At 37.6% G+C, this 23,960-nt stretch overlaps 1 protein-coding gene across 1 annotated transcript in view; it reads left to right on the top strand.

Moving 5' to 3' along the window:
* The window catches only part of LOC138147034 (uncharacterized), an 88,736-nt gene that overhangs the window by 48,365 nt on the left and 16,411 nt on the right, over positions 1-23,960 (top strand). Inside the window, exons 12-17 of the mRNA XM_069069182.1 lie at positions 9,571-9,668; positions 11,316-11,429; positions 21,299-21,426; positions 21,777-21,856; positions 22,917-23,044; positions 23,602-23,777. Of these exons, the coding sequence (XP_068925283.1) occupies positions 9,571-9,668; positions 11,316-11,429; positions 21,299-21,426; positions 21,777-21,856; positions 22,917-23,044; positions 23,602-23,777 (724 nt within the window). The remainder of the gene's footprint in view (positions 1-9,570; positions 9,669-11,315; positions 11,430-21,298; positions 21,427-21,776; positions 21,857-22,916; positions 23,045-23,601; positions 23,778-23,960) is intronic.

Raw genomic sequence — 23,960 nt, 5'->3', positions numbered from 1 at the left:
CCACATACCATGCCCTGGATAGCTTTCATTTACTTATAGATGGTTCAGTACAAATTCATGCCTTCTGCTGGTGAACAATCTCTGAGCAGGCCTACAGCTAGGAAGTTTTTCTATTAAATAAACTAGCCATACAAGGACAAGACTTACTTCCCTCCTGTGTCATTATGCTTTATTCACTGAAATAAGTAGCTTTGGGCATATTTCAACAGAGTTATGGAGCAGTGGTCTACAAAGTGGGAACCATGGCTTGACAAGGACTTGTAGCCTGACCACAAGGGATATGTGATTAAGCCAACCAGAGGATAGGAAGATGGATGGTATCTCACCCAATGATAGTCAATTTTGAGGGCTTGCCACCAACATAGCCACACCTACACATCCACCATTATCCCCCACCTCAGCTCCCTCCCTCCACTGAGCACACTTCCACTTCTGAGTCAGGCATTGGCCCCTCGGGTAGTTATAACCAAACCAATGCCTCCAGGCACCAGAACAGCAGATGTAGCAGGTGAAGTTAGGAAAAATTCCATTCCCCTCCCCCCTCTGCCACTTCCGAGTACTTGGTAGCCACTATGTTTAAGTTAGAATGGGTCTCACAGAATGAGTAGGCATGGATAGTTTGTGATCTGTACCTCAGATCTCATTACATTATCTTTCCCTATCAAATCTTCTTCCAAACTTCCCTATATTTGTTGATGTCTCCATCCTCCTTCTGATCACTCGGATTTACAACCTGAGTGTAGTTTTCAATTCCTCACTCTCACTCACTCCATATATTCAACCAGTTGCCAATTTTTTAACCTTCACAATATTTATCCCTTTTTCTCTCCTCACATAGCTACCACTGTAAACCAGGCACTCATTACATTTTGCCTCATAACTTCCTAATTGCTTTTCCTGCCTCAAGCCTCTCTCTTTTACCCATCCTTCACACATCTGCCTAACTGGTTTTCCTCAAGTGCATAACAAACTGTGTCACTCCCTTGTTCAGTAAACCTAGTGGCTCTTTATTGACCCTAGAACCAAATATTATTTCATCTTTATCTCATTCTTTTAAAAATATATTTTCTGAGTGTTTTATAATGTACATAATTAGTGTAGCAATACTCAAAATAATTCATCAATAAATAAATTATAAACATATTGAAGATACAGGAGCAAAATCAAAAAAATAATTTGGAGCCCACTGCTGTAGAGAATTGCCTGCACTATCACTGCAAACTGTGGAACCTTGTCCTCCTGGCCAGTAAGCTCCTTGGTAGTTTTTGGTAGTTAAGTAATGAAATTGTGTGATCCAGGAGACCTACTGAATCTGTAGGGAATTGATATTTGTACTGTTAGAGATCAGAAAATTGGTTAGTAGTCATCAGGTGCCATTCATAATAAATACATCCCTTCTTCCTCCTCCAAATGAAAAATCATTGCTAAAAGAGTTGCCTGTTATGAGAAGCAGTAACATTATTATTAATTATGCACATTGTAAAACACTAAGAAATACACACACACACACACACGTTATCTCACTTGAGCCTCAAAAGAACTCTGTGAGATAGGCAATTTTCCCAAGCTCATTTTTACAATTAAAGAAACTGAGGTACTAAATGATTAAAATGACTTTTGCAAGGTCACATAACTGTTAAGTGTCTAAAAAAGAATTTGAACTCAGGTCTGCTGACTCCACTTCTAGGGCTCTTCCCACCCTACTGAATTGCCTTCATTATGTGGTCATTTCTAAAGTAAAAATTACTCTGTATGCCAAATATGCCAAACCTAACTGATGTAAATTCTGGCTCACTGTTGCCTTTGGAATCATGTCTTCCATACCCTCTAATTCCACTGGTGGGGAAAAGTTGTGGTGCAAAAACTTCCACAAGTGCAGATCTTCAATTTCTCCTTAATTTATGTAACTTCTTTATGGTATTAGTGATATACTAATGCCTAGTTACCTATCTGTGAAAATGAAGAGACGTTGGACCTAAAAGTGGTTTGAAAAATGAAAGTCTTGTTATCACAAGATAAAAAGTGAGCAGGTTTGGGGCAGCCAGGTAGCACAGTGAGTAAGAGAACTGGCCCCAGAGTCGGGATGACCTGGGATCGAATTCAGGCTCAGACACTTAGCACCCACCCAGAAACACCTGGCCGGGTAACCTTGAGCAAGTTACTTAACCCCAACTGCTTTAAAAAGAAAAAGTGAGCAGGTTGGTGGCTTGAAAGGGTTAAGCAAGAACACAATGAGTGGAGACAGTTTCACTCCTGGGAGACCTTATTTTGCTTTGACCAAATAGTAGCAGATGGTGCATTGTTTTAGGAGCTTTAGGGAGACAAAGGAACAAGCTCAGACAACCTGTACCTCAATAGATACTTAGAAAAAAAAGTTCTTGCTCTTAACCAGGGTTTCTTCAGTTATCCCTCTGAATAGAAAATGAGTTTGTGCTGTCAACTGGGCCAGGTGTGTGAGTAGTTGGCACAACTGGAGAAGAGTATGAGGATATGGGGGTCCCAGATCTATTGTGCTCTTTTGAGGAATAGTGTTTTCACTGTCTTCAGTCTGTATTTTGTGTTGTGGGAAGTCACTATAATATGCAGTCTTTTGTTGTTGGTGTCCTGGCCCTGAAGGAAACATATTATACATAAAGTAATGTAATTACCTTGACATTCCTTATTGAAACCAGTTGGCTTGAGGGTTAGATTCCTTCTTTGACTCAGTTGACTTTGCCACACACTGTGCCATGGCCAACTTTAGTCACTTACTGTAGGAGAAAAACTCACATGGAGAACAGAGGAGGGGAGGGTGAGAAGGAAAGAGATGCTGTTGAATAGTTGACCCTCTGGTCCAACTTTCTGGCTAAAATATCACTCATTCATTGAGTATGTTTAAATATATTCAAATGTAAGAAATAACCATATCTGTGGGCAAACTCTGGCATTTGTTTTTTCCCTTCATCAAACTCTAATATCTCTTCCACATCTTAACTTTCTCCATTGTCAGCATAATGAATTAAGTGGGAATTTGGGGGGAGTTTTGTGGAAGCCACAGATGACATGTGAAGGGTAGCAGATGAAACAGAAAAAGTTTAGAAACTCATAAAGCTATTAGTAGAAAAACCCTTGAAAGTTAACTACTTCTTTCCTTTTCAGTGATGTAGTTATGAAATGACCAATTAAATCCAGAGTCCCTGGACAGGCAAGCGTATCCCCAGGAGCCCTGGGCCTGGCTTTGTGCTCAGTGTGTAGGGGCTCTTAGCCAGTTTCTTTCCCCTTCTTTTCTCAGAGAATAAAGTAGGTACGTTATCTTTTTCCTTCCTTCTGACTCCATATATGCCTTTTGCAAACTGAGAGAGGCCCTCCTGACTAAATACTTGCATAAAATACATATGTGTAGTATTATGTAATATCAACCCAAATTTTCCAATAAGGTATTGTAAACACCCGATAAAAGAAAAATTCAGACTTCTCTGGAGGGCCAGAAAATTTTATGCAGATTTTGCTCCATAATGTGAAAGGTACTACAACACAGTTGTGATCTCAGTTATTTGGGTATCTCCTCCAGTAATATAGATGACAACCTACCTATGTTGCTCAACCTGTCCATATCCTTCTGCAAGTTCATAATGAGTAGTTTTGCCCAATCTATTGGGGATCTTTCTTGAGTTGTCTTGACCATCCTTGAATATTCAGGCAATAATATATCCACAAACTATCCTTCAATGGCTTTGCAACTAGTCTATCTTTTTCTTTTCTTTTTTTTTTTTTTAAAGCAATTGGGGTTAAGTAACTTGCTCAAGGTTACACGGCCAGTTTTTTTTTGTGTGTGTGTGTGTGAGTGCCAAGTATCTGAGGCCAGAACCTATCCTGGGTCTCCTGATGCTGGGGCCGGCGCTCTTACTCACTGTGCCACCTGGCCACTTCATAGTCCATTGATCAAGTACTGTTTATCACCACTGAATTAATATAGATTGCACCTCAAAGTTTTCAATATATTTACATTCACATATTATGAGATAAAACAAGTTTGTGAGACAACCCAAGACAAGTACTATTATCCTCATTTCATTGTGTGCTCCAGGAAATGAGACTGCTTCCTGAGGACTACCTAGCTAAGTTCAGAGAGACTTATCACTAAGTAGGTCAACCCACCATTTGATAATGATAAATTCTTGGGTCTTGGCAACTCATGAAACAAAAAACAACCAAATTACGAAATGGTCCTCAGTCCTGTGTGACCCCTTTCAACTTCTTTTGTACATAGCAAAGAAGTAGGAAGGGGCCAGCAAGGTGGGAAGTGAGAATCATGGGTATTTGGGGCTCTGTGTTTTTGGAGAACATATCCAAATCACAAATGCATTGGTCAATTAGAATGTGATTAAGGAACGTGAGGAACAGAGACTGTGACTTGCCCAAGATCACACAATCAAGTTCATACTAACAAAAGTTAGACTTTGATGTCTGATACTTTTTTTTCTTTTTCATTTTATCACCATTGCCTCTGGAGTACCTACTCAAGAATGTGAAGTTCTGGGCTAAGTACTGCTTAGTGAATGACTCTTCAGTTTATAAGGTAGATCTAGGAGTTTTTATAAAGTGTCCCAAGTCACTGTGATGATTTAGCTTGACCAAAACCAAACCAAAAACCAGTGTAGAAACTCCTTTCAGTATGGGATCAGCTAGCTTGCTTTGTGGTGATGAGAGCATAGGTAGATTCCTATCAGCAGAGGGGGCTGCTCTCTCAATTGAAAATCCATTAAGCACTGTTACTCTAAAATCAAAGAATTATAACTGTTGATTGTTATTTTTCCTGAGATAATAGATATTTAAAGGATGATAGTTCCCATACTATTTGTTTTTTTTAATTTTAAATCTTATTTTTTATTCTGAAAGCAAGAAACACCAATTAGAATGATCATTTGCATAAACATAACAGAGGAAAAGAGGATTGTACATGAAACTGCAGGTCTATTATGTACAATGTGCTTTTCTTTTTAAGTAATTATTAAAATCATACCTGCAGCCATTAGTAGAAAAACCCTTGAGAATTAACTACTTCTTTCCTTTTCAATGATGTCATTATGAAATGACCAATTAAACCCAGAGTCCCTGGACAGGCAAGTGTATCCCCAGGAGCCCTGGGCCTGGCTTTGAGCCCAGTGTGTTTCTTTCCCCTTCCTTTCTCAGAGAATAAAGCAGGTATGTTATCTTTTCCCTTCCTGCTGACTCCATATATGCCTTTTGCAAACTGAGAGAGGCCCTCCTGAGTAAATACTTGAATAAAAAGGGATAAAACAAAAATCCTTTCATCCATTCAGGATGTCTTTAAAGGTGTCTTTATCAGGTAATGCCCATGGAGAACACTAGGTGAAACACACAAACAAATGAAGCAGATCGTACTGGTTTTATTTATTCCTCTCCTTCCTCTCCTCTTCCCTAATATATGTTAGGACAGGTCACACAGATAACCCAGCTAGAGTTTTATAAATCTGTGCCACTTGTGACCAGGGGGATAGAATTAGATAGTAAGTACATGGATGAGTTGGTACATCTATCCCCACTGGGCTTGAGATGTAGCTGAGACCCCCTTGACAATCCTGAATGTGGATCAAGGCATTATCTTTACAAAGGAAGAACAACAGATTATTATAACTTAGATGACTGAAAAAGAGGCCTTTTTCGTATGAACAACAGACTTTTCTTAGATTTTCATTAAATAGTTACTGTATGCAATAATAAAATAAGATATAAAACCTGCACTCAGGGAGTTTACAATACAGTTAGTGGGATGAAACATATTTGCAAATAATTATAATAGGGTGAAATGTAATCAGTACAAAGGTGAGGGCCAAATCATTATGAGAAATTTGAGCTGGGAAAGGTAGTTTCCAGCTGGCTCTGGAATGAGGAAATTCAGATCTATTCTGGGATGGGCTTTTTAAAAGAGAAGTCAACAGTTCAGTCCATTTGGCCATCTAATTGAGAATCTGAGGCCTTTTGGGAGGTGAGAAAGTGAAAATGATTGTTTGGAGTACTAACTGGTTGAAACCCTTGGTACAAAGGGAGGCTGTTCCAAGTCTTTGGGTACTAAAAGGAATGTATAGAGTCTATGGTTTAACTGTTCTGTTCATTCAGTCAGGATTAGGATCAGAGGATTCTTTGGTGTTCTAGTTTCTCTCCAGAGGCTCTGCCCCTGGGGGTCAAGTATAAAACTAGGAACTGGGCTAGTGGCTGGCCAGGAGAGGAAATGAAACAAAACCTACTCACATTAAGCAGCAATAAGTTCTGCCTCTTACCCACATGGTTCACGAGGTGTCTCCAGTCTACCTTTCATCCCATACACATGCTCTTCTGTTCTAGCAAAAGCCGTATGTAAGCTACAATTTGCCCAAGATGCAACTGTTGGTCATGGGCCTCTAGCACTGATGTGAAGGGAAGGAATCTCAGGATTATAGATCTAGAGCCCCAACTACCTTATTTTATAGATGAATTTTATAGCTGAAGAAACTGAAGCTCTGAGGAGCAGATGGATTGCTTAAGGTCACACAGGTCATATATGCCAGAGGCAGGATTTATATCCAGGTCCCCTGCTTCTAGATATCTTTCCATTGTCTGCTGCTCCTAGGAGATGGAAGAGTCATAGCACACAGGCATAAATATGTATACATCTATGCACACATATGTATACACATGGAGCGACATTTATATAATTTTAATACATATATGTATATATAAACATTGAGTAATAAGGATTAATTTGACTTCCCATTAACCTTATTTTTAAGAGAAATAAAACAGTGAAAATGACGCTGCAAACATATTATTCCCTTTCCTTCTCTCAGAAGGAAAGATCTCAGTTGGATGCCTTTCTTATCAAAATGGCATTATTTCACCAGGAGGGATTCACATAGGGACTGTGATTCACATAAGGACTGTGGGAGGACATTCTATTATATTTGGTTATATGGTTGCTAAATCAAGTGAATAGCTCATTTGTAATCATATTTTTGGAAAAACCCATTCTTGTCTTTTTTTTTTAGGTACATGCCTTTTATGAGTATAGGTATTTTAACATAGATATTGCCATATATTTTAAGTGTTCCACATTATTACATCAACAATTAACTTCTGACAGTGGCAAAACTCAGCACCATATAGTATACAAGTAGAAAGACCATGCGTAAGCACAATAATATACAGTTCATTTAAGATGCATAATGTATTCAGATTCATCCTCCCCTTCTTCCTCCTCAAACTCCCCTTGTTCATCAGCTGTGGCATCTTGATACTGCTGGTACTCAGACACCAGGTCGTTCATGTTGCTCTCTGCTTCAGTGAACTCCATCTCATCCATGCCTTCCTCCATGTATCAGTACAAGAAAGCCTTCCGGTGGAACATTCTTGTCTTTTCAGATCTGTCTACCATCAGCCCCAAAAGGTCTGCTTTTGATTCTGAGATCCCAAGACCTGCTGACAATAATAATAAGGACAAGGGGGGTGGTCATAGAGTCATTGATATAGTAACAACCTTTATAGTCAACTCTCAATTATTTGCAGGCAGATTGCCCATATAGCAACCTAATGGCATGTAACCTGGTTCCCAACCACATAGGGTGGGGAGCCCTGTGCTCCATGCTGCATATGAGGAGATGTGACCCTTCATTGGTGCAGGCAATGTTGTGCATGATGCTAGATACTTAATATAAGGAACTCACTGAGCTGATTCTGAACACTTTTGGGGGGAGAGACTTATGTTGAGAGAAGTAGCAGACTTGCAGCAGAAGCTAGCTCCTCAACCTGTCCCTGATTTCTAGCTTGCCTCCCTAGAGATTATTTGAATGAACCAATTTGGGTAAGATTGGGCCCTCCCTCTTGGCTTACACTGAGATGTTATCTCACTCCCAACTGAAGAGCTCATTCATTTTTCTGTATCTTCTGGAATATTCTGATCTGTAGAATGTCTCCAATTTCTGTTTGCTGTTTTGGTTAAATGGGTTGTTCTGTTCTAGCAGAGGCTGTATGTAAGCTACAATTTGCCCAAGATGCAACTGCTGGTTGTGGGCCTCTAGCACTGATGTGAAAGCAAGGTATCTCAGGATTATAGATCTAAAGCCCCAACCACCTTATTTTATAGCTGAAGAAACTGAAGCTCTTGGGAGTGAATGAATTACTTAAGGTCATACAGGTCATTTATGTCAGAGACAGGATTTACATCCAGGTTCCCTGTTTCTAGATATCTTTCCATTGTCTACTATACCATGCTGCTTCTTAGGGGATGGGAGAGTCATAGCACATATGCATAAACATGTGTGTGTGTGTATATATATACACATATGTATACACATGGACCCACACACATATACATATAAATATTGATTAAATGGATTTACTTATCAAAATGGCTTTTGTGATAGTTTTTTCTGTAAGCAACATTCGGTAGAAAGGAGTTGAGAGTTGGTGAAAATAAGCTAAAGTTGACTTTTTCCCTTAAGAGTGACTGGGGAAGAGGCTTCCCTTCTGACGTCAGACTCATTTTGCCAGGTAACAGACAAATTTTGCATTCCACTTACAGTTGAATAGATCCAGCTGAATCATTCCTCTTCCTTCCTATGAGGAGATAAATGAAATCCAGTTATTATTTTCATCTCTCTAGGCTTCAGTCTTCTCATCTACAAAATGACTATAATTTTAGTTTTGCCCACTTTACTAGAGATTTTTGAGGATCAAAATAAATCACAGCTGCAAGAATACTGTTATTTCTATCCCACATCTCTTGTATCCACACTCTTCTCTTCATCCATACAGCTGCCACCCTGAGTTCAAGCCCTCATCACCTCTCACTTGAACTGTTGTAATAGAGTTGTAATTGGTTTCACTGCCTTAAGTTTCTTGTCACTCTAATTCATCCTGCAGAGTAATTTTCCTAAAGCATAGGTATGATCATATTAATTCTCTTACCTAATATACTCCAGGGGCTCCCCATTATCTCTAGAATCAAATATAAATTCCTTTGTTATATAAAGTCCTCCACAATCTGGTCACCAACCTACTTTTACAACCCTTATGTATTTCTCTTTTCCCCCACACTGCAGTGTAGCCAAATTACTTTCTTATTCTTCATAAATGTCACTCTACCTTCCATGTCCAAGACTTTGTCCTGGCTGCCCCAAATGTTAGGAATGTATTTCCCACCCCATCTCCCACATTCACCTATTAGAATCTATATTTTCTTTCAAGACTCAGCTCAAATACCACCTTCTATATGATGAAGTCTTTATCAATCTCTTCAGATGCTACTGTTCTCACTTCCAAAGTTATCTTGTATCTTTTGTATTCTGTGTGTATCTGTATCCAAATATGTTGTCTCCTTTGACTAGAATATAAGTCTTCTCAAGGGAAAAGACTTTTGGAAGTATGTCTTTGTCTCCTTAGCACCCAGTATGGTATCTGTCATATGAGTAATTAAAAAAGATTGTTGATTGATTAGATCAAAATGTATAAAAGCCCCCTATAAATGAGGGCAGTGGTTATTAGTTGTTTCTCATAGGTGTTACTTGTTCATTTTTGGTTTCCATTATTTTTCAGAGGGATATGAAAATTGCAACAAATATTTCAAAGATGCCTACATCAGCTATCCAAGCAGCATGCAACAGAAATCTCTAGACTTTCTTCAGAAAATGAAGGTATGATTTAATTTCCTAGGAATTTTTCCATATTCCCTCAGATAACTATATGCTAATGTGAGATTATAAAATATTTTCTTTTTTTAATGTAAAAGTCGTTTTTATAAACTAAAATTGGTTCTGGTTTCTCGCCTCATTCTAAAACTTCTTTGTTAGCTCTGACTTGACCTTTAGTATGCCAAAACATTAAAACCTTATGTTATGGGGAAACTAAAATACTTTTTGGCCATTTTGACGTTGTGAGGTAAGTAGGAAGCTGTTTTCCTCATGCTTCATGTGAAATGGAAGAAAATTGGGAACACTGGACAGCATTACTTAATACATCATAGAATCTCAGGTGATACAGTAGAAAGAGTGTTGGACTATAAATCAGGGGGTCTAAGGTTTAAATCTTTGCTCTGCCAAGTCAACCTCTGAGACTCAATTTTCTCTCCTAGAGAAGGAGAGAGTTGGACTAGATGACCTCTGAGGTAATTTCCAGTTCTAAATCTATGATCCTAATCTAAGGTACATCTGAACAGAAATATCCTCTGCTTGGAGACTTGTAGTGATAGGCAACATTACTATTAGAAGAAACCCACTGAAGGGGCAGCCAGGTAGCACAGCGAGTAAGAGCACTGGCTCCAGTGTCGGGATGACCTGGAGATCGAATCCCGGGCTCAGACACTTAGCACCCACCCAGAAATACCTGGCCGTGTAACCTTGAGCAAGTTACTTAACCCCAATTGCTTAGGAGCGGCCAGGTGGCTCAGTGAGTGAGAGCACTGGCTCCAGTGTCAGGATGACCTGGAGATCGAATCTCGGGCTCGGATACTCAGCACCACACCCACAGATGACTGGCCGTGTAACCTTGAGCAAGTTGCTTAACCCCGATTGCCTTAAAAAAAAAAAAGAAGAAACCCACTGAACTTTGGGGTAGCTTAAACTATAAGCAAATTTTCCTTTCCATTGAGCCAAACTCTATCTCTACTACTACTACCTATGGTCCTATTATGACCTCTGGGCCTGATTTGAACATGATAAATCCCCCTTCTCCAAGTATTTCTTCAAATACTTGAAAACTTTTCTGTTCTGTCCAAATCTCATCTTCTCCTGGTTTCCAGTTTCCCATTCTGTTCCCTTCTCTGGATACATTACAGTTTAACAGGTTCAAAATATCATTGAGAAAATTTTGGAAAATGTTTTATTTAGGCATAGACACTGCTGGGAAAGGCTGCAAAGTTGTAAAGGTCATTTTTCAAAAAGGGAAGGAATACAATATGAAATAGTGATGGCAGTTATAATGTTATTTCAATGGGCTGTAGTTATCTTGAGGGCCCAAGTGGTAGATAAAATCCCTTTCTGGGCAAAGAGGAAATTGTTTTATTTCAATGATGAATAAGCATTTATGAAATGACTCCTATATGCCAGTCATTGTGTTTGAACCCTGGAGATACAAGTTCCTCTTGACCAATGAAAGAGAATTTGAGATGGAAGGCTACTCACTCCTCTAAATCTCTTAGTTCCAGATATGAACATCTGCAAAACTTGGAAGTTAGAGCAAGTGACATCTGCATCCCAGCATTTCTGTGGCCTATTGGGTTAAAGTTCAATGATGTTTCATCAAGAGAGATGTCTCAGAACTGTTGTGATCTTTTTCTTATATAGTTATATCAGATAAAACAGGAGAGGGAGTTAGAAATTCTGAAGCAGAGAGCAGAACTGGAAGCTGAAGAAACTCAAAAATCTTTGGATGAATTGGTCTTTAGGAACCATTTAAAGGTAAGGCCTAAGGTGAGCAAAATATTCCTATTCCATTGTTCAGTTCTAAAGAGGCCATACATTGATTACCATTCTTAGTGGAAAGAGACAATTATGAAACTATTACTTTTGCATTTCTACTCTCAAGGTTAGTTTTGCTTCAAGTCACCTTTTTCAAAATTAAATGTATATTAAATATTTTCTAAGTCTGATTTCATGAAGTATAAAATTCTAGACTTACGAGATTCAAACATACTTAAAATATGCAAATGTGCTTTCATTTATTAGTGACTACAGGTAAGTTCTTGCTTTAAAATAAAGCTTTGGAAATAGAAATATCAGTAGATAATTCCATGAATCTGCTACTTCATCAGAGCAAATATTCTTTACAATGTGTGTATATATATATATTCTTTTTTTTAATAAGCAATTAATTGGGGTTAAATAACTTGCTCAAGGTTACATGGCCAGGTGTTTCTAGGTGGGTGCTAAGTGTCTGAACCTGGATTTGATCCCAGGTCATCCCGAGTCTGGGACCGGTGCTCTTACTCACTGGCTGCCCCTGTATATATATATATATATATATATATATATATATATTCTTGTTACATCCCATAAGTCCTTCATAGGAGTCTGCCCACCCAAAGTGCTCCAGTTTATCCAGTGGAATTCTCATTCTTTCTACATGAAACAATCCTCACTCTTTCCATAGCCTGCCTTCTTTTCCAATAATATACCTTTCTGACAACATCTGTCAAGTCTACTTTTCCTGTGCTGCTGTTTTTCATATAGATGTACATATGTGTGTGTGATGGGGGTGGGGGGAGAGAGAGAGAGAGAGAGAGAGAGAGAGAGAGAGAGAGAGAGAGAGAGAGAGAGAGAGAGAAACAAGAGCACTCCTCATCTCTCTGCTGAAAAGAGGGAAAATAAGTATCATGATCTGTTCTCTGGGAGTAAGATTAAGTCATCACATTCCATCTGAGTTCCTTGAATTTGATGTTTTAATTCATGTTGTTGTATTCATTATACATTATATATATTATATATACTCATCATATATGCATTATATATACTATTCTTCTGGATCTTTTTTCTTTGCTTTGTATCAGTTCATACTAATCTTTCTACATTTCTCTGAATTCCTTATATTTGCCATTTCTCATAGTGCAATACTATTCTATTATATTCATATGCCACAGTTGATTTACTCATTTTCTATATATGGGCATTCACTTTGTTTTCATTTTTTTTGGTTCTAAATTGCCCAATTCTAATTCTTCAGATATTGTGGTATTTCATGACTCACCATCTCTGAGCAGCACCAAAATATGTTTAAAAGATAGGCCTTTGGTTCACAGAATAAGCTGGCATCGAGAAAAGAGGAGGGAGACTTCTGGGGACCAAGATGGTAGAGTAAGCTATAAACTGCTGCAACTCTCCCATGCTTTCTCCAAACAACTGTAAAAATAGAACCCCAAAACAAATCCTGGAATAGCAGAACCAGCAAAAAGACAAGGTGAAACAATTTTCAGCCCAAGAAACTTGGAGAAGTGTCAAGAAGGACCTATTACAGTGGGGGGAGGGGGAAAGGAGAGGGTAGGTGATGGGCATCACTTGAACCTTACTCTCATCAATATTGGCTCAAAGATGGGATAATATACACAATCAGTTGAATATAGAATTCTATCTTACTGGACAGGGAAGTAGGAGGAGAGGAGGCTAAATAAAGAAGGTGAGAGCTGATGATAAAAGGGAGGGCAGATGAGGGGAAGTGATAGACAGAAGTAAAACACTAGGGAGGTGGGAAAGGGTGAAAGGAAAGAGAGGACAAACAGGAGGAAGAATAGGATGGAGGGAAATATACAGGTAGTTATCATAACTGTGAATGTGAATGGGATGAACTCTCCCATAAAATGGAAGTAGATAGCAGAGTAGATCAAAATACAGAATCCTACAATATGTTGCTTACAAGAAACACAGTTGAAGCAGAGAGACATACACAGAGCAAAGATAAGGGGTTGGAGCAGAATCTGTTATGCTTCAGCTGAAGTAAAAAAAAAAAGCAGGGGTAGAAATCCTGATATTAAACAAAGCAAAAGCAAAAATATACCTAATTAGAGGAGTTAAAGAAGGAAACTATCTCTTGCTAAAAGGTACCATAACAATCAAGCAATCAGCTTAGAAGAGCAAGGAATAGTCTACCTGTCAGATCTATGGAGAGGGGAAGAATTCATGACCAAACAAGAGACAGAGCATTTTGAAATGTAGAATAAATAATTTTGATCATATTAAGTTGAAAAGGTTTTGTACAAACAAACCAATGCAATCAAGATTTGAAGGAAAGCAGGAGGCTGGAGAACAATACTTATAGCAAGTGGCTCTGATAAAGGATTCATTTTTCAAATATACAGAGAACTGGCTCAAATTTATGAGAATACAAGCCATTCCCCAATCTATAAATGGTCAAAGGATATGGACAGGCAGTTTTCAGATGAAGAAATCAAACCTATCTATAGGTATATGAATAAGTACTCTAAATCACTTTTGTTTAGAGAAATGCAAATTAAAACAACTCCCAAATAATATATCACACTGATCAGATTGGCTAATATGACAAAAAAGGAAAATGATAAATGTTGGAGAGGATGTGGGAAAATTGGGACACTAATGTATTGTTGGTGGAGTTGTGAACTGATTCAACTGCTTATAATTTGGAGCTATACCCAAAGGCAACCAAACTGTGAATACCCTTTGATCCAGCAATACCACTATTAGGTCCATATCCCAAAGAGATCATAAAAAAGGAAAAGGACCTACATTGTGCAAAAATATTTATAGCAGCCCTTTTAATGGTAGCAAAATATTGAAAATTGAGGGTATGCCCATCAATTGGGAAATAGCTGAACAAACTATGGTATATGAATGTAATGGAATACTAATGTGCAATAAGAAATAATGAACAGGAAGATTTCAGAAAAACCTGGAAAGACTTGTACAAACTGGTACAAAGTGAAACGAGCAGAACAGGAAAACACCATATACAGTATCAGCAACATCATATGACAATCGACTATGAATGATTCAGCTCTTCTCAGCAACACAATGATCCAAGACAAGTGCAAAGTATTCATGAAGAAAAATGCTATTCACATCCAGAGAAAGAGCTGATGAACTCAGAATACAGATCAAAGCATATTTTTTCACTTGCTTTATTCTTCTTTCTCATGGTTTTATTTTCTTTTGATCTGTTTCTTCCACAACTGTTATGAATACGGAAATATGTTTTACATGGTAGAACATGTATAAACTATATCAAACTGCCTACCATTTTCAGAAGGGGGGAATAAAGGGAAGGAGGAAAATATTTGGAACTCAAAATCTTATGAAAATGTGCTAATTTTTTCTTAATATATAATTGGGGAAAAATAAAAATACTATTTAAATTTTAAAAAGAAAGAAAGAAAAAATACTGGCATCATTAAAAGCACCATATAATTTCCTCAAAATAATATAACCTGCATTCCCCTTCCTTTTCAATTCTAGGACTAGCTTATTGTCCATTTATATTTGTCTATTTGTAATAGTCTGTCCATGGTTTGTCTATCCAAATAAATGTCATGGTCTAGACAATAGGCATTCTAATTATTCTTTGATGCTGTGGTCATCAGATGAGTGAAACCTAAAATAGATGTGTTCTCTTTTTTCTTTTCTTTTTCTTTTAAATTAGATTTTTTGGTTTATAAATAAAGCTCTGCCTTTTGCCCCTCCCACTTCTTCCCCTTCTGCCCCTTTACCCATTGAGAGGGCAAGGGGGGAAAGTCCTTGTTCCAAAGGTGTATAGTAAAACAAAACAAATTTTAGCATTGGCCACATCTGTACTCTTGAGTTCATCATGTTTCTACTGAGACATGAGCATACTTCATTGTGAGTCCTATCAGAGTTCCCAGGTCTTTCAAAGACATCTTTATAATATTGTTAATGTATAAATTGTTCTTCTGGTTTTGCTCACTTCACTCTATATCATTTCATAAAAATTTTCCCAGGTTTCTCTGAAACTGTTCCCCTTATTCCCTTATTTCTTAGAGCACAATAGTATTTCATCAAATTCATATACTGTAAGTTGTTTATCCATTCCCTGATTGATTAGAATCCCCTAGATTTCCAATCTTTTAGCACCACAAAAAAGTTGCTATAAATATTTTTGTACATATGAGCACAAGAGATGTGTTCTTTATTATTTTTTTAAAGCAACCAGGGTTAAGTAACTTGCTCAAGGTTACATGGCCAGTTATTTCTGGGTGTGGTGCTAAGTATCTGAGCCCGGATTTGAACCCTGGGTCATCCCAACACTGGATCTGGTGCTCTTACTCGCTGAACCACCTGGCTGCCCCAAGAGATGTGTTCTTGATGAGAAACTGGGTTAAACTGAATAATCTGAGATCTGATACAATTCAAAGAATTATATGTTCAGAGCCACTTCATACAAACACCATTAAGCCACTTATTAAGCATCCAATTGAACATGACACACTACATTAGGTGTTATAAAAAAAGAAGTACAAAGAGTTAGTCCCTTTCCTCTGGGAACTCCCAATGGAAGTCAGTCTTACAAGTACTTACATAGATTGGCCATAAAGACAGTAAAATGGAAACAATTTTACCAGTGCTTTATTCACTAGGTCACCTAGCTGCCCCCTTCTATTAACTTTTAAAGAAAACTACTTAACAAACACTAGATAAAACAAACATTTCCCTGTGTAAAGTAGAACAGAAAGATAAGTGTACATGAAATCTTCAATCTCTAAAATTGTCCTACTTTTCTGACTTTATAGCCTTTATTGAGAAGACTTTTTTTGTTTTTGTTTTTTCTGTTGGGCTTCATGTGCACCAAAGTCCTCTTTTCCATTTCCTTACCTTGAGTTATATGTGAGGCAGGAGAGATAGTCATCATTACTTGATAGATGGAAAAATTAAAGTCACCAGAGATCAGATGATTTTCTCAAGATTCAACTATATCCTCTAACTGGCAATGATGAGACTTTTAAAATACAGCTTTGGTCCCTTTGGAACTATACTTTCTTTATAAATATATATGTATATATACATATATATAATTTTATTTTTCCAATTTTATGTAAAGACAATTTTTAACATTCATTTTTACACAATTTTGAATTACAAATTTTTCTCTCTCCCTCTGTCCCCTCCCTTCTTCCTAAAGTGGTAAGCAATTTGATATAGGTTATATATGGGCAATCACATAAAACATATTTCCATATTAGTCATGTTGTATGAAAAAATTATAAAGAAGGTGAAAATAGTATGCTTTGATCTGTATTCAGAGTCCATCAATTCTTTCTCTGACTATAAATAGCAGTTTCCATCCTTTGTAACTGTCTTGGGTAATTGTATTATTGAGAAAGACCTAAGCCATTAATAGCTGATCATTACACAATGGGAACTGTATTTTCAAAATATCTAAGCTACACATACTCTTTGACCCAGTAATACCATTAGTAGGCTTATACCACAAAGAGATCAAAGACAGAGGACATACATACCCATACATACAAAAATATTTAGACTAGCACTTTTTGTTGCAGCAAAGAACTAGAAACAGTGGGTGCCCATCACTATTGTTGATATAGAGATAGAGTTGGAGTTGTGAACTGGTCCAACCATTCTGGAAAACAATTTGGAACTGTGTCTGAAAGACTGTAAAACTGTGTGTACCATTTGACCCAGATCTTTGACACTAGGACTGTAACTCAAAGAGATCGAAGTAAAGAGAAAAGGACCTATTTGTAGAAAAATATTTATAACAGTTCTCTTTTTTTGTGGTGGCCAAGAAGTGGAAACTAGGGAATGGTTGAACAAGTTGTGGTATATGATTGTTGTGGAATGCTATTGTGCTATAAGAAACAATAAGCAGGATGATTTCAGAAAAACCTGAAAAGACTTAGATGAACTAATACAAAGGGAAGTAAGAAGAATCAGAACATTGTACATAGTAACAGGAATAATATAATGATGATCAACTGTGAAAGACTTTGCTGCTTTGATCAAGACAATGATCCAAGACAATTCCAAAGGACCCATGATGAAAAATGCCATCTACCTCCAGAGATAATACTGATGAATTCTGAGTACAGATTGAAGCATATTTTTTCACTTTATTTTTCTTACTTTTGTATGTTTTTTCAAAATAGCTTATGTATATAAAATGTGTGTATAAAATAACATATTTTACATGACTTCACATGTATAATTGATGTATTTCTTGCCTTCTTCATGAGTGGGGGCTGGGCAAGAGGAAGAGAGAGAATTTAGAACTCAAAATTTTTAAAAAAATAAATGTTAATTAAAAAACACAATTGGTAAATATTTAACAAAATTAATGAAATTATAATTTTCAAAAGAGACTATGGCATATAATTAAATGGAATATTACTTTTCTGCAAAAAATTATGAAAGAGGGGAGGCTAGGTGGTACAGTGAATAGAGCACCGGCCCTGGAGTCAGGAGAACCTGAGTTCAAATCTGACCTCTGTAGCAGCAAACACCCCAAGAGTCCTCAGGGTTTGCCACCACCACAGGTTCTTGGATCTGCTTTGTTAAAGGAAAGCAACTCAAAATGGGTTAACAAGCTTACTTTAATCAGTCAGACATATATAGTTTACCTTGTTCAGGGGAAAAAGGTCAGCACCCCGAACTTCAAAGCATACAGGCAGAATTATCAAGACAGAAACAGATCAAGTAGACAGATTTCCAAACTGTCCAACCATTACATCCATACCCAGTTAACATCTGGGTTTCCACATCTGGGTTTTTTAAAGCCGGGGGACTCTCAACAACGGCTTCCCAGAATTCAGATCAAATCACAGAACACTTCTCAAAGTGAGTCCCAAAACAAAGCTACACATCAGGGCTTATATAGCCTTCTACTGGCTCAGAGAATGTAACAACCTTATTGACCCACTGGCCAATCAAAAAGTATCTACTGAAAAACAAGCCTCCCTCCCCAGGCTTCTGGTGCATTTTAGCCTAGGGGCAGGGAAGATCTTCCAAATTTGCATTCCCATTACAACCTCAGACACTTAACACAAAAACTAGCTGTGTGACCTTGGGCAAGTCACTTGACCCCAAATTGCCCTCAAAAAAAAGCAAAAAAACAAAGAAATGATGGAAGAGATGGAATCAGGAACTGATAATGTATAAAACAAATAGAACCCGAAGAATTATTTATACAAGGACTACAACAGTATAGGTAAAATAATGCTCAAAGACTTAATAACTCTGATCATTGAAATGATCAGTCACAAATCCAGAAGACTGATCATTAAACTGTCTCCTCTTTCTTACTTCTTAGTGGAGAGGTGAATAGATTGGGCAACTGGGTGATATAATAAATAGGGGGCTGGACTTGGGGTCAAGAAATCCTGAGTTCAAGACACTTACTAGTTGTATGACCCTGGGCAAGTCACTTAACCTCTCTCAACTTCAGTTTCCTCATCTATAAACTAGGGATAATAATAGCACCTACCTCCAAGGGTTGTTGAAAGGATCAAATGAAATAACATGTGTAAAAACACTTTGAAAAATTTAAAACCCTATACAAATGCTAGTTATTATTATTATTTTAAGCACTGAATTAAACATAATTTTCAGATATGACTAGTAGAGTATAACAGTGTGATTATACATGACATAACAATGCAAGTTTTTTTTTTGTCTATCCTTATTTGTTACAAGGGAAGGCTTTTATTTAGGAAGGGAGAGTTAAGGGAGAAATTTAGGAGGTAATGATAGTAGACAAATAGAGACTGATAGATAGAACATCTATTAAGCACTTACTATTAGGCATTGTGTTGCAAAAAGACAATGACAAAAAGAAGAAAAGAACAAGTAGAAAGAAACAAGAAGAAAGCTCAGAAAGACAGGGCAATGATGGTGATGTCACTATATTTAATGTGATAGATTATAAATATAGTCTATATTTTTAAAAATGTAGATGCTATGCCATTTGGTACATGTATATTTAGCGTTGATATTAATTCATTGCCTATGGTATCTTTTAGCAAAATGTATGTTCCCCATTTCTTTCTTTTAATTATGTCAATTTTTTGCTTTGTCTGAGATCATGATAACTACCCCTGCATTTTTTTAACTCTAAAGATGTAGTAAATTTTGTTCCAGTTCCTATTTTTAACTCTATGGCTATTTTTCTCTGTGCAAACAACATATTGTTGAATTTTGGTTTCTCATACATTCTGTTAGCCTCTTTCATTTTATAGGTGAGTTCATCCCATTCACACCCACAGTTATTTTGCTAATTGTATATGTCCCTTCATTCTATTCTCTTCTACTTTTCTTCTCTTTTTTTTCCCAGTCCCCCCTTCAGAGTTTATTTTGTTTCTGACCTACTCCCTCCCTTAATCCACTCAACCTCTTATTTCTACCCCTTCCCTTCTATTATTCCCTTTTACCTTCTATTAGCCCCTTTCCCTTCTGTTCCCTGTTGGGTAAGATGTAGTTTTGTACCAATATTGTGTGTATAAAATATTTGTATGTATAATATATTCTTCCTTGCTTTAGCCACTTTATATGTGAGGGAAGTGTCCCTGCCTCATCCCATTGATCCCTCTGTTATCTAAACTCCTCCTTCTGCACCCTGTTTATGTGAGATAATTTTCCCCATTCTTCCTCACCACCCCCTCCCAGTGTTTTTCTTTTCATTGACCTTCCATTCTTCTTTTAAGATCATCCAAACATAAAAGGATTGAACCAAGGCCCTCTGCCTAATTAGATTCCCTCTAAGACTCTATCAAATTCTGAAGAATTATATGTATCATCTCCCCATATAAAATGTAAATGGTTTTACCTTGTTTAGTCACTTATGATTTCTCACTCATGTTTACCTTTTTTTTATCTTTCTCTTCACTATTACATTTGCATATCAACTTTTCTATTCAGTTCTTTTCATCAGGAATATTTGGATATCTTCTATTTCATTAAAAATCCATTCTCATCCCCCCCCCCACCCAATAAGATTATACTAGTTTTATAGGTAGGTTACTTTTAAAGGTGATAACTAGTGGAGTTTTTCAATGTCTACTTTGTCCTCTGGTTCTAAGATATCTGGGCATGGGTGAAATCAAAGTTTAAATCAATTCAATGACCAATCTTGAATAGAGGTGGATTATGGGCACAGAATGAAGCCAAACACATGGTCAATGTAGTGGTTTTTTGTGCTTAACGAGAGTTCTATGAAGGTTTTATTGGGATATAACAACAATGGAAATAAGAATAGTTTGAAAAATTTTTAGAAGAAAAATAAAAGGATTAAGTTGAATAAACTGGGATCATCTTAGCTGCAGTTTTACTCTCATTCCATCCACACATGTTATTTCTTTAAATGCTGTCAAAGGCCTTGGGCCAGCTACATGAAGCAATTCATAAAATGTCCTTCTCCCAACTGTTATAAATGCCTGTGTTTGGTGTAGTAGAAAGAGTAATGAATTTAGGAAGACCTAGATGTAAATCTTGCCTCTAACACTTACTTGACTCTGTGACTCTAGACAACTCACTTGAAATTTCTGAGCTCATATTATTCTCAGTTGTAAAATAGGAATATTTTAATTTTTTTTTTGAGGGGGGAAGGCAGAGCAATTGGGGTTAAGTGACTTGCTCAAGGTCACACAGCTAGTAGGTGTCAAGTGTCTGAGCCGGATTTGAACTCAGGTCCTCCTGACTCCAGGGCTGGTGTTCTATTCACTGTGCCACCTAGCTGTCCTATTTTCATTTCTTTATCAAACATTTTTGCTAGGAAAATAACTTGTAAATTTTAAAGTGTATCATTATTGCTGTTGTTGTTGTTATTGTTATTTCAGCAGTCTTTGCATGACAGCCACATTCTTAGAATTGAACTAGATAATAAAGCAGAAAAATGGAAGATACCAAAGACCCATGGAGGCTTGGAATCTGTGGCCTGTCTTACAAGGCTGTCATCTATGGGCAGGTATGATGGATGCACAGGGAATTTACTCAACACTCCCAAAATACTAAACAAATGATTTGACCTAAGCAGTGACATATCTCATAGCATTGTGCTGGCACCAACCTTACTCTGCCTGCATGTAGGACTGGCCCTAGCCTGTACTATGTGAGATTCAGTTCAACTGGCCCATCAGCTGGAGAATAAGAGCTAAAACTATCCCTTTTCTAATGCATAAATCTATTTCTGTCTAACTTAAGCAGAGGATGTCACTCTCCAAAATGCAAATGGTATGTGTATATCACATGTGTGCTATGACAAGATGTCATGAAATTTCCTATGTGCTTTTTAAATTACTATTTGTGTGTCCCTAGAACATATTCCAACAGAGCCAGTAGTCCAACAATTCTCACCTGGGAAAGTGAGCCAAGGAGAAATTTATTGGATGGTACAGGTAAGACCCTTTGAGGTTGTCATATTGGCCTTTGTGTTCATTACTGTGCCAGCTCTAGGCATTGAAAGGAGAGCTACTAAGTTGATCTCCATTTTCACAGACTATATAACTAGGCTGGAAGAAACTGTTTTGTATTATAGCCTCTCCCCTCCTCCCCAAGAAAGGATAAACATTAGGAATACCTTATAGCAAAGGTATGGAGTCAGCCTCCTTCATAGGTGTTAAATAAGAACCTCAGCATTGTAAAGAGTTCAGAGTTTAGGGCTAGGCCTAGTTTATCTCTAAACAGACTAACACTTAAACCCTTAATGACATTTCATTTGTCCTATTTTTAAAGAATCCAAGAATGGAGATGTGATGATAATGGATAAATACTTCCCTATCTTTAGTGTAATTCTCTTGCTGTAATGGTCATTGCTTATTGAGTCTTGAGTGAAGATGGGGATCAAAGGATAAACATTATTTTTTAGTAGTCCTTTAAATATGTAATCAGCTCAGTCCTCTTACTTATTCAGGTTTGCTCCCATTCCTCAACCTTTCCTCATTCATGTCAGTTTGACAAACATTTCCTGAGGTGCCCATTATGATGAAGCTAATCCTAGTGTCTGAAATATTTCATCAAAAATCCAAATATTGGGGTAGCTGGGTGGTACAGTGAATAGAGTACTGGCCCTGAAGTCAGGAGGACCTGACTTCGAATCCAGCCTCAGAGACTTGACACACTTACTAGTTGTGTGACTTTGAGCAAGTTACTTAACCCAAATATTTTTGTATTCACAGTACCAAAAGTGAAGTTGTTTTTTTTTAAATATATAATCTGGATTTCTAGTGGCATTATTTCATTTCTCTAGACTTTTTGGCATGAGGGAAACACTGGCTGCCTCAGGTGAACACTAATGCTCTATGTATGAGAGAAGCACCAAACTAAATTGCCCTGGTTTAGTTTTAACTTTCATGCCTTCTATTCTATAAAAGTTTCAAATGAAATGAAGTGCCCCCCTTCCCTATTCTGCTAGAACATTCATTGACATAAGCTTGATTGGATGTTTTTTGTCTTTAGATGCTAATAGGGGAAGAGGGAAGCAAGACTGTACCATCACACCCTACTCCACTGCATGGTCCCCATCAGCTGCTGGTTACCCAAGCAGCAAGGTATTCTCTAGAGAAGACCTCATGGTCAGCAGCCAGGTATGAGGGTAGCCTTAGGACCAGATTCCAATGATTGTATTTCTCTTGCATGTATTACTTCACATCCATTGTCCCAATACTCAGTGCCTTTTATTCCTCTGGGTCTCCTACCCTTCATACTTGAATCTCTTCTCAGGGGCTACCATTAGGAGCCTCTAAACCTTGGATTAATCCTCATACTATCCTACCATCTTCCTAGGCTTGTTGCCTATCCTCTGCCTAATTTCCTTATTTCAGGGGTGAGGCTTCCTGTGTTTTTCAAGGTGAAAGTGCACTAACTTGTATAGTGGTAGACGGACAGGCTTTCTACTCTCAGATATTTTGATAGCGGTTTTCTGGAGATCATGACTACCTTAATTGTCTAATCCATTAGTAATTCTGATGATGGTACAACTTCAGGACAGAGAATAAAGGAAATGTTTGGGCCTTGTTGGACCTTCTAGAAGCATATTTTACCTCTCAAAGGAAAGAGACTGTTATTTCTGAGGGTAGCCCTGAGACACTTCTTTTGCTCAGTTGAAAAATGACATATAGATCTGTTCTTCCATTGTTCCTAGAGGAATGAAATCAATCAGTCTAGCCTCTTCGACCGCTTCAGCCTGAGGATGAGTGATCAGTACTTAAGGGAAGAAGAACTGAGAGCTCAGTACCAGATAGCCCTCCTTAAACTCCGGGAGAAAGCCTTAGAGGAGAAAGTCACAACTGAACTGTCATGGCTAGAGCAACAGAAAGCGTGAGCTAATCTTTACTTAAACCTAAGAACATGCCTCATTGTCTTTCCACCTGTCTGCCTATTCTAGTATGCAGTTTTAAGAATTTTAGCTCTAGAGGGGACACTAAGGATCATCTGGAATCAGCCTTTTGGGTGAGGATTGCCTCTGCTTGGGCTGTATCATTTATGGTTGAGCCAATGGTG

This window comes from Petaurus breviceps, unplaced genomic scaffold, assembly GCF_028583685.1.
Source record: "Petaurus breviceps papuanus isolate PSGF00001 unplaced genomic scaffold, PetGlider_PUasm1.0 90779, whole genome shotgun sequence".
NCBI lineage: Eukaryota > Metazoa > Chordata > Mammalia > Diprotodontia > Petauridae > Petaurus > Petaurus breviceps.
Note: the sequence above shows the minus strand (reverse complement) of the source record. Positions and strands in the feature narration are given on the sequence as shown.